This window comes from Pelodiscus sinensis, chromosome 1 (genome assembly GCF_049634645.1).
Source record: "Pelodiscus sinensis isolate JC-2024 chromosome 1, ASM4963464v1, whole genome shotgun sequence".
In the NCBI taxonomy this organism is placed as follows: Eukaryota; Metazoa; Chordata; order Testudines; family Trionychidae; genus Pelodiscus; species Pelodiscus sinensis.
Genome location: NC_134711.1, coordinates 252,046,946 through 252,065,492, shown reverse-complemented (window position 1 = coordinate 252,065,492; position 18,547 = coordinate 252,046,946). Strand labels below are relative to the sequence as shown.

At 44.0% G+C, this 18,547-nt stretch overlaps 2 protein-coding genes across 6 annotated transcripts in view; one reads left to right on the top strand and one right to left on the bottom strand.

Annotated features, from left to right (window-relative positions):
* TGDS (TDP-glucose 4,6-dehydratase) overlaps positions 1 to 7,226 on the bottom strand; it is a 30,293-nt gene extending 23,067 nt beyond the window's left edge. For all 3 annotated transcript variants that reach the window (XR_012900576.1, XM_075918821.1, XM_075918822.1), the window contains exons 1-3: positions 6,982 to 7,226; positions 2,258 to 2,324; positions 602 to 670 (exon numbers count right to left, since the gene is read on the bottom strand). Coding sequence is in view for 2 of the 3 variants with exons in the window: in XM_075918821.1 (XP_075774936.1) it covers positions 602 to 670; positions 2,258 to 2,324; positions 6,982 to 7,070 (225 nt within the window). In the remaining variant the exon portion in view is untranslated. The remainder of the gene's footprint in view (positions 1 to 601; positions 671 to 2,257; positions 2,325 to 6,981) is intronic.
* Positions 7,227 to 7,335: 109 nt separating this feature from the next.
* GPR180 (G protein-coupled receptor 180) overlaps positions 7,336 to 18,547 on the top strand; it is a 34,746-nt gene continuing 23,534 nt past the window's right edge. The window contains exons 1-2 of one of the 3 annotated variants that reach the window (XM_075918820.1): positions 7,336 to 7,701; positions 11,454 to 11,612. In XM_075918820.1, the coding sequence (XP_075774935.1) occupies positions 7,560 to 7,701; positions 11,454 to 11,612 (301 nt within the window). In that variant the 5' untranslated portion in view covers positions 7,336 to 7,559. The remainder of the gene's footprint in view (positions 7,702 to 11,453; positions 11,613 to 18,547) is intronic. The other 2 variants (XM_075918818.1, XM_075918817.1) reach the window with 2 other exon arrangements.

Here is an 18,547-nt window from a genome sequence, read left to right as displayed (position 1 = left end):
GTAAATGAAGTGTTCTTAACCCTTTTTATTGTACATACTGTATACAGTATACCGTAATGTTTTAGTTTTTTTAAGCCTTTTTTTACCCTTTTTGCTCAGTTCAGCTGCTGCTGCTGCTGCTACCTTGTGACTCATTTTTTGCCGAAGCTCACTCACTAGGCTGGACTATTGGATGCCGGACTATTGGATGCCGGACTATTGGAGTTTTATTGTACTCAGTCTTTGTTACCAAAGGTTCCTGGATTTTTGATAACTCTATTGTAGATTGTTGAGTTCCTATTTTTTACACAAACCCGTGCATTTGCAAAAACAGGTAAAAGATTTAAAATAATGTGTTCCTTATTGTGCCAAGAAATACACCCGCTATTCATGAAGTTACCCCAAAAGTTACAAGAGTAAAACAAAGATAATTCATCATGATTCAGAGGCTTGATTATAGACTAAAAGTTAGAATTTAATTATGTATTACAGTTTTTGAGGAGTTACCCCATGAGTCGGTGGCACTAAAAGCAGAAGAGAAAGAGAGAACCCCCAAATCTGGTCTCAGTTCTGGAGAACCCTAGATGTAAAAGCTGTTAGTTTGCTTCTAAAAAGTCCATACCTGAATAAACTTGTAGTTTTGCTTCTCTGAAATGGTTTCAAGATTCTTCAAGCTTGCACAATAGTCCAGCTTAAAGGGGAAAAAACCAGAATATTAGTACATAGGATGAGTTTTCTTGAAAGATTCTTATTAGATCCTACTTATTTACTGAGAAAGTCTCTAACAATCTTGAGGAAATGGTGCTAAGATTATTATTTAAAATTGATCTGCTCTGATTAAAAGGTGCATTGTGTCATTATCTAGTAACTGAAAAAAAAATCTAGCAATAAGTCAGTTAAACAACATTTTAGAGTCCTAGTCCCGCAGAATTGATCCATTTGCTCAAACTCACTTTGTTGATAAAATAGTTCTCTGATATCCTTTGGCAGCCAAAACAGATGATTGTGAGATGGGCAAATAAAAATGAGAAATGATTGAAATCTACCAAAACAGACATTTTCAGACAAAATAGAGAAGGGGAAAAAAAGGAAGTTGTCAGCTGAGCTATCTTTAAATGAAATTTTCTCTTAATCTTTCAGATATCATCTGATTTCAAAAAGTAGCTGAAAACTAGATTATCCAAAGATTTCAAAAGAGCTTGTTATTATTCAATGGATACATCCCTGGCAAGTCACAGGTTACATAATCAAATTTGTACAAAAATTCCCAGAGGTATCTAAATAAGTTTAGAGCATAATTGGTTAATATTGTAACTCCAAGGCCTATTAGTGACTTCAAGTATTTTTAGGCAAAGGAGCACAGAAAGTTAAATGTTTTGACTAGTCACAATATTATTTCTGCTTCCCTAATAATGGAAGTGCAAAAGAACTTGCGGGGATGAAGATTCTGTAAAAATTTTGCTCTGAGGATTACCTTAGTAATCCTGCAGGTTTTAGTAATTATGTTTGATGAGACCTGCAACTGAGCAACTTTTATTCTAGCCCAGTGGCTCTCAGACTTTCCAGACTACTGTACCCCTTTCAGGAGTCTGTTTTGTCTTGTATATCCCCAATTTACACATAACGTAAAACTACTTGCTTATAAAAATCAGATATAAAAATACAAGTGTCTCAAGCACACTGTTACTGACAAATTACTTACTTTCTTATTTTTACTATAAAATACATTGAAATGTAAATACTGTACTTACATTTCAGTGCATAGTATATATAGCAATATACACAAGTTGTTTGTATAAAATTTTAGTTTGTATTAACTCGGCTAGTTCTTTTTATGTAGCCTGTTACAAAACTAGACAAATAGCTAGATAAGCTGATGTATCCCAAGGGAAACATGTTCCCCCTGGTTGAGAACCACTGTCTAACCAATCAAGTTGGCTGGAGTAGGTGTTTCAAACTCACTGACAAAAGCATGACATGGCTGGGAAGCAGATTTGAAACTCATGGCTACTCCAAATAAAAACACTTTGTTTCATTAGCATTAAGGTATGAAAAATAAAGAACATGTTAACGGAACTGAGGTGGGCTTCAAGAACTGGGCTTTGGATCTGGCTCTAAATTAGTACATAAAACATACCAACAAACCAATTTTGATTTTACAAAATTAAAAATCCAATGTAAAGTTTTCCACATCAAGCAAACTCTCAACATACCGTATGTTAACTGATTCGGATTTTTTTTCTCTCTAAAGAAATGTGAAATAAACACAAAAACTTACCTTATCTAGATTTATAATAAGATAGTTGGGATAGTTTTCTACAAGAGACACAACCACATGTGATGCACTGCAGGTTTAAAAAAAAAGAATAATTTTGTTATAAATTATATAGGCAACTTTAGGATACCAGATGCTTACAGACAAAACACTAGTTGACACAAAAGAACCTGATTTTTTAAATTTGAAAATGTTGCTTTTTGTTGTCCTTTTCATAAGCACGTAATATTAGTGAATTAATAAATAGAGAAATAAATTTATTCTATACAGTTTTGCTGTGCTAGTCACCTTACTAATCAATAAGATCATCTCTGGTGTTAAAATTCCATAGTTTTCTAAGATAAGCATATCTTTGGCCTGAATTCTGCAAATATTTATATATGGCCTTAAAATTTACAGGTATATGGTTCTACTACATCAAATTAACCACATGACTCTTGGCAAGTTTGGCATCTGTGTATAAAAAGTGTTTTAACTGGTTTAAGGTAGAGAGTTGATCCATCCACTGCTACACCAGTAGAATCTCAGTGATCTGTGCTTCAACACTCAACTGTAAACCCCCACCTGTTTTCACTTACTATGGTTTTGTTCACACATTACATTAGTTGCTACACCAAAGCACATTTCAGAATTTATTTTTGTGCATTTTTCTCTGTATCTGAATTGGTCAATTATGGCAAAAAGAGAAATGCATAACACATGGAGCCCCATGCATCTGGTTAGTAAATCTAGCAGCTTCAGATGCTCCTGCGCAGAAGGGAGAATATCTGGGCACACAGAGCCCCAATATGAAGAGAAAGGAGAAAACTGGAACCTTGCATATAATTCCCACATATCCTCAAGCTTCCTGTGGACCATCCTCACATCCCTTGTTTCAGAGACTCATCAACTCTGCTCACTCACCCCTCATTAAGGGGCTCCTTGTGTCACCCCCATATTTCCCTCCACAAGGATGTTAAAATGTGGTTATTTTCCTGAGTAGTTGTTAGATTTTTTTATTGATTATTGTACTTGAATGGTCAATGGGAGTAGGCAGTTCCAGCACGCAGTCTGGCTCGAGCTGATCCCAGCATAACTTCTGCCACTGCTGCTCCGCATTGCAAGGGACAGGTGAGCCAGTGCGCAAAGACACTGGCTCAGTTCCTATTCCTGCAGGTCTCTGAAGTTTGATCAGAAACTGTGGGAACAGGGACTGAACCAGCAACTTCGCACACCAGCTCCCCTGTCCCTTAATATTGCAGAGCCACCGTGAGGGGAGGCGATGCGACTAGTCAATAGTGCTAACCGATAAGCTCCTGCTTATTGGTAAGCCGACTAGTCACTTACATGCCTACTCCACCATACTTCTATTATTTCTCTAAGTCAGGGGTCCGGTATGCCCCTCCTTGTCTTCTCCTACTACAGTTCTCCATTCTTTCCCCCCAGTCTCTTTTATCAATTTCCATGTGCTGAGGTCAATGTGCCTCCCATTCAAGGGTCCGCTATTCTCTTTGCCATGCCCTTCTTTCCCCATGTCTCCAAATAATTCTTATTTTTGTTTCTGTCTTGAAAATAAGTCATCAGGTTGTCAATCCTTTCCAATTATTAGGACGAACAGAACTGAGATGGGAGGTATTATGCTGGAAGCTTTTATTTACAAGGGATGTTAGATGTCGTTTAATAGTCATGTGACCACATCAAATCTTAATTGTTACACGATTATTCAATGGTACCGGGGGGGCCGAACCGGTAGCCAGTGCACTAACAGCCCCACTCCCAGGAGCCTCCTGCCATCCCATGCTGCTGCCTCTGGATCGGAGGCAGCAGCACAGGATGGCATCAGCCCCTACCTGTGGGGGGTTCAAGCTCTCCACAGACTGACGCTGTGCCGGCATCCCACGGAGGGGCCTCTGTTCGCAGTGAGCCCGGGCCATGGCAGACAGAGGCTGCTCTGGCATCCCACCGGCCATCTCCTGCGCTCAATACCCCCCTCCCCTCACCCCCGGCAGGGGCAGCTCCGCAAAGCTGGTGGTTGTGGGGAGCCAGCAGCTCTGGCTGGTGTCTGATACTCCTCCTTTGGCATATAAAATGAATAGTACCAAGAAAATTAATAAGGAAGTGTTATCAGTATCGGATTAAAGGATAAACTAACAAAGCTACATCTTAGAGCCTCACAATAGAAGGGACCTCTAAAGAAAAAAACTGACTTCATTTCAAATGTTATCAAAATTGGTTGTTAAGAAGATATTGGTTGTTAAGAAGATATGGGAGAAACAAGATTATCTCTAAATACATACATTTTCATTCAAATATGACAAAGATATACACATCTGGCTACACCAGTACCTTTACCCTTCAGCTGAGGACTGAGAAAAAAAGATAATTGAACTTATAAAATTAGGGTAAGTTTGCTAAGACTACAAGACTCCTAAGGCAGAGATTTGTTGGTCAGCTGTTACTGGTAAACTCTGACCATGCCTTCATAACTTCACTGATGATAAAATTGTGAAAATTTGAGATCGGAGAGGGCAGTATCGTGAAGCAATATTGGCAAGCTTATAATCATCTTTTAGTGTGTTCTTTTTTCTTTTGACCTGTACATATGTGCAACTGTGTATTTTAGTGTTCGTGCTGCTTTCTGTGAAAGAAATATTAAATTTATGAGGTAATTAGTATAAACCCATTGTCCCTTCAACTTGGTAAAGAAAGCAGAATGGAGCTTTTGTAATAAAGGGCCACTAAACTGAACAGGTAACTACTTCTATTTAGGGATGCAAAAGTGTAAATGCTTAAACGGGTATTTGATTAACAACAGCTTATTGGTTTCCATTACAGTTACACACTGGCTGCTGACTCCACACCCAGGGAGCCGGCTTTGCTGCTGCCTCTTCAGTATAACCGTTATGCTGCAGAGCCCTCAGTGCAATCAGCTCCCTAGGAGTGGGGCTGGGAGCTAGTTTATAAGCCAGCTCCTGGTGCACACAGACTCCCCGCACCACTCCCATGGAAGTCTGCAGTGCATGTAACCACTAGGAGTTTTAGTGGTTACATGGTTACATTTTTAAAACTATTTTTACATACTTACTTCTGTCTAAAACTGTTTGCTTACTGCTGATATCTACGACTAAGAGAATGTCAGTTAGGATTGCAGAAGTCACGGATTTCATGACTTCCAGAGACCTGTCTGACATTTTCCATAGCAGTCCTGAGCAGCTGTGGACAGCAGGTGCTGCCTTGCACCTCTCATGCAAGGCTTGGGCAAGCATCCCCCTATCAGTTCCACTGTATCAGTTATTTGTATTACATTCTGAACCAAGTCACAAATTTTTAGAATCATAGAATACTAGGACTGGAAGGGACCTTGAGAGGTCATTGAGTCCAGTCCCCTTCCCTCATAGCAGGACCAAATACTGTCTATCCCTGATAGACATTTATCTAACCTACTCTTAAATATCTCCAGAGACGGAGATTCCACAACCTCCCTGGGCAATTTATTTCAGTGTCTGACTACCCTGACAATTAGGAACTTTTTCCTAATGTCCAACCTAAACCTCCCTTGCTGCAGTTTAAGCCCACTGCTTCTTGTTCTATCCTCAGAGGCCAAGATGAACAAGTTTTCTCCCTCCTCCTTATGACACCCTTTTAGATATCTGAAAATTGCTATCGTGTCCCCCCTCAATCTTCTCTTTTCTAAACTAAACAAACCCAATTCCTTCAGTCTTCCCTCATAGGTCATGTTCTCTAAACCTTTAATCATTCTCGTTGCTCTTCTCTGGATTCTCTCCAATTTCTCCACATCTTTCTTGAAATGCAGAGCCCAGAAATGGACACAGTACTCCAACTGAGACCTAACCAGCGCAGAGTAGAGCGGAAGAATGACTTCTCGTGTCTTGCTCACATCTGTTAATGCATCCCAGAATCATGTTTGCTTTCTTTGCAACAGCATCACACTGTTGACTCATATTCAACTTGTGGTCCACTATAACCCCTAGATCCCTTTCTGCCGTACTCCTTCCCAGACTGTCTCTTCCCATTCAGTATGCGTGAAACTGATTGTTCCTTCCTAAGTGGAGCACTTTGCATTTGTCTTTATTAAACTTCATCCTATTTACCTCAGACCATTTCTCCAATGTGTCCAGATCATTTTGAATTATGACCCTATCCTCCAGATTAGTTGCAATCCCTCCCAGCTTGGTATCATCTGCAAACTTAATAAGCATACTTTCTATACCAATATCTAAATCATTGATAAAGATATTGAACAGAACTGGCCCCAAAACAGACCCCTGCGGAACCCCACTTGTTATGCCTTTCCAGCGGGATTGTGAACCATTTTATGAAGTTTTGGTTTCTCTCCGACTTCCACTAAAATAATGGTGACAAAAATCTAAGCCTGACTTACGACAACATCAGGAAGGCTGATCAGAAAAAGAAACCTAAAGTTTCAAACCTGCCATTTCCTAGCTCACCTGACGTGCAGCCAGGCGGCCTCCTGCAGAGCCCCCGCCGGCCCTGACCGTGTGCAGGGTCTGTCGGCAGCTGCGCCTTCCCCCGGCCAAGAGAACGGCACCTCGGAGCAGGGAAAGTGCGGGGCCGCGGAGGCGGCCCAGCCCCGGGAGACGGAGCCCGGACGGCGGGTGGCAGCAGCCTCCGCTCCGAGCGCCGGTGCCACGTACGATGCCGCCCCGGCAAGCGCAGTCCCCCCCCCCGGGGAGGTGACGCGCCACTGAACCCGCCCCGCCACTCACATGAATCCGGCGCCGCCAGTCACCAGCAGCCGCTTGGCAAAGCGCGAAGGCTCCACGGCAGGCTCAGGACCGGCTGCCTCCGACATCATCCGCACTTTACGGCACCACCGGCATTCGCCCCCCGCCCCGTATAGAGGAGATGGTTAGCTTTCCTTGCGCATGCGCAGTGAAGTCCTGAGCGGCTCCCTTCTTCCGCCTTCATCAAGAGCGGGTGTGTGGGGAGGGGTGCGCTAGTCCGTGGATTTGGCAGGGGTAGCCCCTCCCTTTCCCCCTCCGCAGAGAGCGCGCAAGCGCTGGGGGAGATCCCCCGAAAAAACATACCCACCCCCTTCCATGGGATGCCGTAAAATAGTTTCACGACACTCGTGCCTTGTGGCCAAGCTAAGCAACGGACACGTAGGAGTCTGGCTACAGGCCCGAGTTCCGGGTTCTCTCTGCGGGAGACGAGGCAGGCGCTAGCTCCGCCCTCCTGGCTCGGAGTCGGTTCCTATTGGTTCTCCCTCCGCCGGTTCCAGCTGTGGAGGGGCGGGGCGGAGCTGTCACGTGCCGCAGGTGGGGGGGGGGCGCCGCTGCCGGGCATGGGGCGGCTGCTGTGGCTGCTCTGCCTGGCCGTGGGCAGCAGCCGCTGGTGGCTGCGCGGCGCCCAGGGGAAGACGCTGCGGGGCCGCTTCTCCGGCGCGGGGGGCGAGGCCCAGCCGGCCGCGCGGTTCCAGTTCCACGGTAGGTGCCCGCCGCGGGCCGGGTCCCTCTGCAGCGCGCCTGGCCCCGCCTGCAGCCCCCGGGCCACTCCCCGCAGCCGGGAAGGGGGGGTCCTCGCCCCGGGGAATCCGCACCCTTTGGGGGGCAGCCGTAACCAGTGGGGGTTACGTCCCCGTAACCGTGTGGTACGCTGCCCATTATCGCTGCATGATCAACCTCAATTGTAGAGACCGCAGGGAAACCACTCAGGGCATGTCTACACCGCTCCGGCTTGGCCCCAGGCAGCAAGCACCGGCTGAGGAACTGTTTCATTGCAGTATAGATGCTTGGGCGTCGCTTATAGCCTGAGCTCTCGGATCCTCCCACCTCGCAGGTTCCTAGAAAACGTGGATTGTAGCCTGAGGCCAAACATTTGCACCGTAATTAAACAGTCCTGCAAGCCGTCAGCTGACACGGGCTGGCCACCTGAGGAAGCCTTTCCGCAATCCCGTTATTTAATTTGCTTCTGCTAGTGTACAAATACCCTAATGGATTGTAAAGTAATGAAAGTATATTAAGAACTAAATATAGTTATCAGTCTGTCTCAAAGACTTTGCACAGGAGATCACTATCTCCATTTTACAGACCAGGAAAGCATAGCACAAGGAAGGATAGTGATTTGTCCACAGCTTGCCAGTGGCAGAGCTCAGAGTTGTATGAGCTTTAGCTACAAAAGATTTGCCATATAATTAAACTGTTTTGAGCATATTTTGCATTATGCTCACTCAATTTTAAAAAATAACTGAGATTATATAGGAAGTCACTAAATAGTACTTTGAATGACTGTTAATACTCTACATTCTTCAATCAGAAAGTTTCTTGGACCCTGGTAGCTTTCTCCACTTACAATGTCAGGATGTTTCCCAGAAAATGCTGCTTCTGCAAACACTCTTGCACAGGTTATCAGTTAATAACAATGTGCTAAAACCAGTTTTTGTGTCTTTTATTGGGACATATTTATTAAAGGTCTCATGCAGTAAAACACAGGCAGAGTGCTTTATGGATATTTAAGACACTATCTTGGTCCCCAAGTTCTTATCATCTAAGACCACTATTCTGAAATGGGCTGTACATGGCAGACCACTGCTCTTGTAGACAGCCACACTTCAGTCAATGGGAGTCCACTTGCTTGGAGCCAGTTGCAGAATTAGTGCCTGAATGAGATATGAGTGTAGTGTAAGAGATAATACATAAGGGTGTGGAAAAGAGGTGGGTGACTTTACAAGCCAAACAATACCCACGTAAGTTTGAAGACATTTGTATTTTTGCCATTTGCATTGACTTTCGCTGACTAGAATTCTCGATTCTCAGAATTATTTCTCTTACGGACAATATATGAAGAGCACATTATTATGTAGAATAAATGGATTTATTGGGATAAATTGGGAATAGCTGACTTGTTCCCAAGTGATGAAATATTGAGCGACACAAGTCCCTTTCACCATGCCATATATTTGCCACGTATATTTACTCACACCCCATGTTACTAACTTCTAAAGTTTTTTTTAAATGGTGGTGTTTTGTATTTCTCCAGATTACATTTCAATGTCTTAGTTCTCATTAGTCTGTTACTCTGTAGCACAGTGGTTCCCAAACTTTTCAGCATCACGCCCCCTTTTTGTTTTTTGAGGACACTCTCACCCCTCCCTCCCCAAAGTAGCAGCAAAACTTGTTGAGCAAAAAAAAAAAAAGCCCTTTTAAGAGCAGAGCAGGCATTGCCCTTTTAAGATGGCCCTTTTGAAGTCTGCCCCAGCCAGCTTGAGCTGGGCGTGTTCCGGCGGACGCCTGAGCAGACGGACGGACGGACCGACCAGGCTCTTACTTAATCTCCCCCTAACGGGGGAATGGGAGGCTGGGTAACCTCATGTACCCCAGTTTGGGAACCCATGTTGTAGTAGCAGATCATAAAAGGTATGTCTACCCAGCAGCATTATTTCGGAATAAAGTGTGCGTCTATACAGCAAGCCATTATTTAAAAATAATGGCAAGCTGGAAGACTTCTTACTCCAACTCCTGTAACCCTTATTTCCTTTAACTTACCTTATTTGTTGTGAAGTGTTCTTCCTTTGGCTTCCTGCTGTGTAGACAGCGCCTAAAACTGAATTTTGACACAGCTGAAGTTGTGTAGCTTAATTTGACTTTTGTCCTGCTGTGTAGACATGCCCAAAATAATCATGATTTTTAAGTTTAGTTTCTCAAGCCTTTCCAGTATTACAATCAAATACTATGTTCCATTTGGTAGACTGGAATCTTCCCCCCCCCCCCCCCCCCCCCCCAGACAAGAGGATCACATAATATCACATCTTTAACCAGTCACTACTTGTTCAAACCTGAATAGAACATTTCCTGGACCTTGTGCAGATGTAAATTGTGAGGAAAGGGAGAGAGAGTTATCTGGAAGGTGTTTTTTGGTTTCATTTTTTTTAGTTTAAAGTATAACTGAGGCCCGAATTAGGATTTTGTGCAAATTGAGATCATCATGAGAATGGTATTCATGAACACATGTATATTATACTGTACTACTTTATATGTTGAATAGGTATGGTACTTCTTTATTGGGCATAAAATATGTCCATGGCAGTGGTGAATGTGATGCATGGGCATTAAAGTATCATATATGTGAAGGGTTTTGTGTATATGTATAATTTGTACTTTGAGAACTAGTTACAGTAAAGATGATACAGAACTGAGTTGATGATAATGACTGAACTTGGAATAAAGTGAACTTTTGGTGGAGTGAGATTGTGATGGTTTGGGAGCCAGACTCTCTAGATTGGGAATTCTGATTCATATTATGAAGGTTTTCTTAATGAAAACTATGTCATGCAACACCTTGATGCTTACACAGGATTGCTAATGGGTCTAAGTGCATCTTTGCCAGTCCAGGTACAATGGCTGGGCTTGCAAAGGTTCTGTATTCAATCTGACAATCTTTCTCTGTCTGTAATATAATAATTTTCAAATACCACATAAAATCTGTTCCAAAATTTCAGGAAATATTAAAAGCATCACTGGTTGTTACTCCCTCCAATTCCCGCTCTTTAGCACAGCCACAACCTCTGCAATTGTCAGTAGAGCAAACAGGTCGATAACACCCTTTAATTCAGGCATGGAGAACCCTCAGCCTGTGGGCTGCTGATTTGTCAGTGTTAGCTGCTGGTGGGTCAACAGACTGTTTGTTTACCTGAGTGTTTGCAAGCATGGAGCTCTGCAGTTCTGCAGTGGTTGCTATTTGCTGTTCCCAGCCAATGGAAGCTGCAGGAAGCAGCATGAGCCAATGGGAACTGGGGGAAGTGAACAGTCAACCATGACCACTGGGAGCTGCGAACAGCTGAGCCCCCAGACCCTTAGGTAAACAAAGCATCCAACAGCCTATCAGTAGCTAACCCTGATGTATCTCGTGGCCACATGCTAGCCCTATTTTTAACTAGGAATGTAAAGGGTTAACCTGGTCCTAGGGACTGTGAAGTTGGACTGTGAAGTCTTCCTTCTCCAGAGAGAGTGTGATATAGGAGCTGCATCTCTTATTACTGGGGATTTCAAACCAGGGGCAGTGTCTGGATTGTATTTATGCCTTGGTAGCTTAAAGTACCCAGTGTCCAATTAAATGAACCCCCTCATGTTGGTCTGGAGAGTGATCGAGATTGGTTTATTTGGATCTGTAACTTGGTTCCAGTTTTGTTTGTGTCTTCCACATAAGACAAGTAGTTTGATTATATTTTTTAAATATCAAGGTGACCATGCTGTTCTGTATATCAGAATCAACAATGTAGCAGCAGCTGTTGTAAAAGAGGCCAGACTTCACCTTTTTCAAGCACAGGAGTGGCTAAAGCTGCAGGACAGCACTGAGGATCATAGCTGCGAAGAGAAACTATCCAAAGCTCAGCTGATAAGTGAGTGAGTTTTATTTTGAAGTAAAGGTTCTTTTAACTGTATGTATTTCAGACCATTGATGTCCTTGAAATCAGTAAAATATATTATCAACTTAAGTGAAACCAGAATGGTCCGTTCAGTATTTTTTTAATGATAAAGAAACATAGTTGATTTGCTCTTGTGATTTTCTTTTTTTATTTTACAACTGTGATATATTTTTATTTTTTTCAACTGTGATAAATTCCTTGAGAAACCAATTAGTGAAACATTTAAGATAGGTAATTGTATATCAAATCTTATTATAGCCCAATGCTTTCATTTGCTTTGAATTTTGAAAAATACTAGCATTTGGCTGACATTTACTATATGTGGGCTCAGCCTGGAAACTATTCCCATTTTACAACTAATATTATTATATAATGTGCAGAAAGTCTTTTAACAGAAGACCTTAAAGTGCAGTCTCCAAGCCAGTTTGCAGAATAAAATCACTATGGTGTAGGGTTCCCAGGTGTCTGGTTCTGAACCGGACAGTCCAGTACTTGAGCTTTCTCTTCAGGGAAACAAATAGAGAAAATATAAATGAGAAAATATAAATGTCCAGTATTTTCTAAATAAGATGTAATGTGGATTGTGATGTAATGTCAAGTGTGTCCGGTATTTTTGTTGAAACCATCTGGCAACCCTACTATGGTGTATAAATGGTTGGTTGGGGGTGAAGGTCAGGAATTAGTTCCCCAAATGCACATTTGGGAAAAGGGGTTGATTCTTTTTGTTAGAACAGGAGAAAACAGGTTTTATAAACAAATTATTACAATACAATTCACTAATTTATGAAATGTTAAGTCTCAGATGGAGAAGTACATGTTTGTAAGGGGAGTATAATGTGGTATTAGAGAGGAAGGAATCCGTAATGATCGCTTTTTATCTGAACCTTCCCCCTCTTCATGTTTCCTTTGTACCACCTCTGATGATAATTTTAGTATTTCTCATTTACTTTTGTAAGTTTCATCTCTCTCTAAAAATTAATTCGAGACTGAATTGTGCTGTCTCATTCCACAAAGTTTGTTAATATTAATTTTATCACTTAATTCTGTAGTTAGCTATTCAATATCGAATCTGACACAAGTGTTGTTAATATTTGAGTCAATAATTATACCAGCATAGAATATGCATGCTGTGTTGTCGTCTTTTGTTTCTAGAAGAATAATTCGGTTTTGTCAAGAAGCTCTTTCTGCCATCCTTATAGAAAATGCATTGTTCAAAGACAGGGGGAGAAATAGAAGGCCAGTATCACTTTTATAGAAACATAAATCAGCCTTTGTACAAAATTCTAAAGACTCTTAAAATTCAGTTTCAAAGAGGTGTTAATCAAGATAATGCTTAATTTGTTAATGATCTAAGTAAAAAAGAGTGCAAATATGGTAGTCAAACAAGGAAATGCTCGGTAGCTCTGATGAATTATGTAATTGAAAGATACAGATACTAAAACCATTATTTGTGCCATTTATTGAGTATAAGATTAATTGAAGCAAGCATGATGTTTCTTTTTCAAATTAAACCGGTATTAGGAATTTAAGTATCTTATATGAATGTGTCTCTGTTTGTATGTGTTTCTCTTATGCAGCCAAATCTATGTTTCTTGTATTCAACCAGTAGTCCACAATCTATACAGTAACTAAGTGACCTCTTAGCGCAGGGATGGGGAACCTCAGGCCTGGGGACTGGATGTGGCCCCTGGCTTACCTGGATCCTGCCCTCAAGTCTCAAGTCCTACTCAGCACTGGGGGCCCGTGCTGGTGCTCCAGCCCCCTCCCCACACACACACACTAGGGATGTTAGTGTTTAGTTGAATAGTTGACTAATCAAAAAGCAGGATCTCATGGATTAGCACTATCGACTAATTGCTTCCCTCCCAACATCCCCCCTTCTGCTGCGGCTCTGCATGATAAAGCCCAGGGAAGCTGGCACACAAAGTTGCTAGCTCAGCCCCTGCTCCATGAACATCTTCTCATTCATCTCATATAGCTGCAGCTCTGCATTGTGAAGCCCAGGGAAGCCTTCACCGCAGCTGTGTGTGTCTGGTGTGATAAATGAAAAGACATCCACAGAGCAGGGGCCGAGCTAGCAACTTCCTGCACCAGCTTCTGGGCTTTACAATACAGGGCCGTGACTGGGGAGGTTTTACTGTGAATCGGAGTGAGCCAAACTGAGCACCACAACTTCTTACCAGTGTCAACTGTTCAATTAGTTGACAGAAAATCTGTTGACTATTCAATTAGAGAAGTGATCATATTTTAACATCCCTGCCCCCCACTGCTCCACCAGGGAAAATCTACTAGGCTGAACCTCCCTAGGCTCTGGTGTGGGAGGAGATTGTGGAATGTCTTTCTCCTTCTCAGTTGGGGGCCACATCACTTGTGCGTAGCCCCTGACTGATTTTTCTGTGGATCAGTGGCCACCGACCCCAAAAAGGTCCTCCACCCCCGTCTTAGCGTGTTGTCAGAATGACACTTTAACACAATCTGTCTATGGTCCTGCTTTTAAGGCTACCATGTTCTGAAAACTGTTGCCTTTTATGTTGATAGACTGTGGATAACACTAAAATAATAAATACTTCTTTTAAAAGAAGAGCTACTTGATATAATTTTATTATATGTGGTGATGTTAGTTCAGTTACGGTCCCCAGTGGTACACCATGCTGGTTGCTTCAAGGGAACATGGAAAGTGTTTCTTTCTGAATCCAGCTGTTGATCAATTTAAGCCTTGAAGGATAAGGGGAAATAGCTCTTTAAACTTGATCCTAGGTACAGTAATTTAATTTTAGCTATTCATGGTGGATTTCATTAAGGGAATTAGACTTTCTGAGTTGTTTCTCAACTATCCCAGGGCAATGTGTTCTACAGATTTTTGTATGAAATTTTCAGATTTTATTTTTAATTCACGTGTTTGCTTGTCTTCCAACTCAGTGCTCTTTGTATTTTCTAAAAGGGTAGCAAGATACTCAAATGACCACTATATTATTCATTAGTTAGTGGCTACGTCTACACTGGCCCCTTTTCCGAAAGGGGCATGTTAATTTTACAGGTCGTAATAGGGAAATCCGCGGGGGATTTACATATCCCCCGCGGCATTTAAATAAAAATGTCCGCCGCTTTTTTCCGGCTTTTAGAAAAGCCGGAAAAGAGCGTCTACACTGGCCCCGATCCTCCGGAAAAAAAGCCCTTTTCCGGAGGATCTTATTCCTACTTCAAGTAGGAGAATAAGATCCTCCGGAAAAGGGCTTTTTTTCCGGAGGATCGGGGCCAGTGTAGACGCTCTTTTCCGGCTTTTCTAAAAGCCGGAAAAAAGCGGCGGACATTTTTATTTAAATGCCGCGGGGGATATGTAAATCCCCCGTGGATTTCCCTATTACGACCTGTAAAATTAACATGCCCCTTTCGGAAAAGGGGCCAGTGTAGACGAGCCCTATAAGTTTGTCACTTCTTTCGTGTCTCCTTTTCCATCTAGTTATTGTCTTTTTAATCCGTAATTGGAATTTCACCTCATATTACTAGTTGTTTAGCCATCTTTTCATTGCTCGTTTATCTCCAAAATAGCTCCGGGGAACAAATACTAATTGCTTTGTAGTACTGAAGCCTTAAAAAAGATCCCACAAAAATAATTTGAGTGGAACAAGAACCTTGTGTTTCAACAATAAACTGGAATTCTGTCACAGACCAGGGAAACTTTCAACACAAGCGATTTTTTCCTCCCCCCTTGTATTCAGTTGCACTATTCCTGTTAAGAAAAGAAATATACGTGCAATGATTTTTATTCTAACACAGAGACGCTGTTTCGGAGCAGTTAATGAAAATATTTCTTCTATGTGGCTATGATTAATAACTGAAACATTAGCTACATATGGTAAATCCCTTTTAGAGGACTTTGTCAGCTTTAGGCACCTGATTTTTTCATTCATGACTTACTTAAGTAACTCAGTAATGCTCTAGTTGCTCCTGTTTCCACTCTTCTCTGTTCCCTTTTAGTCTTGCTTCTCCAGCCCATCAACAAGTTGCATTCAGTAGAATGTACAGGAAACCCACAAAGATGAATACCAAGTATATATATATATTTTTTTTTCTCAAGAGGCATATTGTATAGTCCTTCTAAATAAATTAGGAATACCAGAAAACTGCCAAGCTGCTCACTGGCCTCACAACATGATTGTATATACCGTATTTTCTGGCGTATAAGATGACTTTTTATACTAAAAAACATCCCCCAAAAATCGGGAGTCGTCTTATACGCTGGGTATAAACATACAGGCAGTCCCCGACTTGCAGGTACGAACGGGGCTTTTCTCGCCCCGGAGGACACTGACTGTGGGACCTCGTGGTCCCGCCGCCCGTGTACTCCGGGGCGAGAAAAGCTGCTCCGTGTCTCCCTGGTCTGCAGACCAGGAAGATGCGGAGCAAAGCTGCGGAGGGGCTCCAGCAGCGGGGCAGCCCAGGCGCGCCTGGGCTGCCCCGCTGCCCGAGCCCCTCCGCGGCTTTGCAAAGCCTCGGGGGAAGCCGGCAGCGGGACAGCCCAGACGCGCCGCGGCTGTCCCGCAGCCGGCGTCCTCAGAGGCTTTGCTCCCGGTGTCCCTGGTCTGCCGGAGACGGTCCCCAGCAGACCAGGAGCACCGGAAGCAAAGCCAGGGCGGTGGAGGGGTCCCGCGCCTCTGAGGCTTTGCTCCCTGTGTCCCTGGTCTGCTGGGCGGGGGGGGGGGAGGACGCAGCTAGTGCGCCCTCTCCCCCCCCAAGCAGACCAGGCTTTTGTTGTGGACCCTGGGGCAGAGCAGTTGGGGCGCTGCCGGTTGGCCTCTTAAGGGGGGGTAGTCTTATACAGCGAGTATAGGCGAAAACATATGTTTTAACTAGAAAATTAGGGGGTCGTCTTATACGCCCAGTCGCCTTATACGCCGGAAAATACGGTAGTAGGGATATGAAGGACTAGTCGATTATGCAAATAGAGGCAGTGGGGGTTGGGGGTTAAGAGGAGGGAGTACTTCAAAGCAGCAGCACCACTTGAAGCAGGGCCAGATCCCAGGCTCCACCCAATGTTGCCATTTTGAAATGCTGCATGCAGCCCTGCGCCAGCAGGGGTGTCCCCAGGCTGCACACAGCGTTTCAAAGAAGCAGCACTACATGGAGCCTGGGATTAGCTGGGTACTCTCCTGCTGACAGTGGGCTGCGTGCAGCGCTGCCTCTTTGCAATGCTACAGGAGTCTGGCATCAGGCTCCTCCTGGCGTTTCAAAGCGGCAGCGCCACATGGAGCCCAGGATCAGTGGGGGTCCCCAGCTGATCCTGGGCTCCATGCTGCACTTTCACCTTTGAAGTGTAGCAATAGTTTTAGGGCTAGCTACACTTCATAGGTGGAATTGCCCTATTGACTCATTGAATAGTTGATGCAAAATACATTGATTATTCGATTAGTCAGTTAGTCGATATTTAACATCTTTAGTATATAGTGCACTAATCTAAAGATGTAAATGTTTGTGACTTAGAAATTTCCAGTAATCACTGATGTGGCTGCCACTTCTCTTTTTTGATGTAATCGTTCAGGGCCAAATAGAGGTGTAGGGCAGTTGAAAGCAGGCACATTTTTAGAGAAAATGGTTTAATTTCTCTACCCCAGTTCCATCTGCTGATTGAAACCTACTCCACCCTTAGCATAGGATACAGGAAAGGAGGTACGAAAGTAGACAGTACTGCACTAGATCTGTAGCATTTATAACCACTGACTGTGGATTGAGTGATATCAAGGGCTTTTTTTCATCCCCAGCCTGCCCAAGATTAGAGATGCAAAAAATGGGGGGTACGTGCGCGTGCATGCGTGCGTGCTCCAAACATTTCCCAAATTGCAGCAAGTTTAAACTGGCTTCTTATGCCCCTTGTCCCCCAAGAGCTACATGGACATACTGGCTACTTCTGGGGAACCCTTCTGAAGTAAGCACTGCCGCAACTAGGGTTACCAGGTAGCTTCAGAAAAAATACCGGACACACTTGATTGGGAGGAGAGCAGGGCTGGCTGGTAAGAGGGGGAGGGAAACAGGGTTGGCGGAGGGTGGTCGGGAGCAGCGGGGCTGGCTAGGGGAGATTGGGGGGGCAGTGGGAAGCAGGGCTGATCGGGGGCGGGGGGTCCGGGCAATAGGGCTGGCCAGGGGAGATTGGGGACGGAGGGAGCGGAGCTGGGCGGGGAGATCAGGAGGAGGAGAAGTGGCTGGCAGGAAGCAGGGCTGGCCGGGAGGGAGCAGGGCTGGCCTGGGAAAGAACAGAGGGGGAGAGAATCGGCCAGTGGGGAGCAGGACTGATTTGGGCACATGCAGATCCTAGGGCGCTGCCTGTCCCACGCACGGTCCCAGCAAAGCACGAGCAAATCCAGGTACCGCTCCACAATGCGCTTGAACAGTGCTTAGGAGCACAGACAGGGCTTCTCCTCCCCAAGGCATCACTCCTACGTCAGACGCAACCAGAGGCTCCCAGCATCGACGCAACCGGAGGCTCCCAGCGCCAGTTGCACCCCACCTCCAAGCCACTCCTCCCGCTCCCTCCAGGCTTCTGTCAGATGCCCAGCCAGAAAACCAGAAAGTACTTGACATTGCACATGTCTGGTATTTTCTGATTTTTTTTTTATTTTTTTTTACTGGGCTGAAGGCCCAAAAACCGGACTGTCAGGTTGAATACTGGACACCTGGCAACCCTAGCCGCAACCCTGAGTCCTCGCCCACACCCAAATTGTCCCAGCAGTGGTGGCCCAGGAACTGCCTGATCTGCTCAGGCAGCCCTGAAGCTAGCTGCACCGGCCACTGCAGAGTTCCAGAATCTGAGTTCTGTGAGGCCTGTCGTGAGACAGACACAGAGTCTTAGTTATAGTGTAGAAATTATGATTGATTGCTCAAAAGTTAAATAGCTGCATGATCGAATGGCAAAG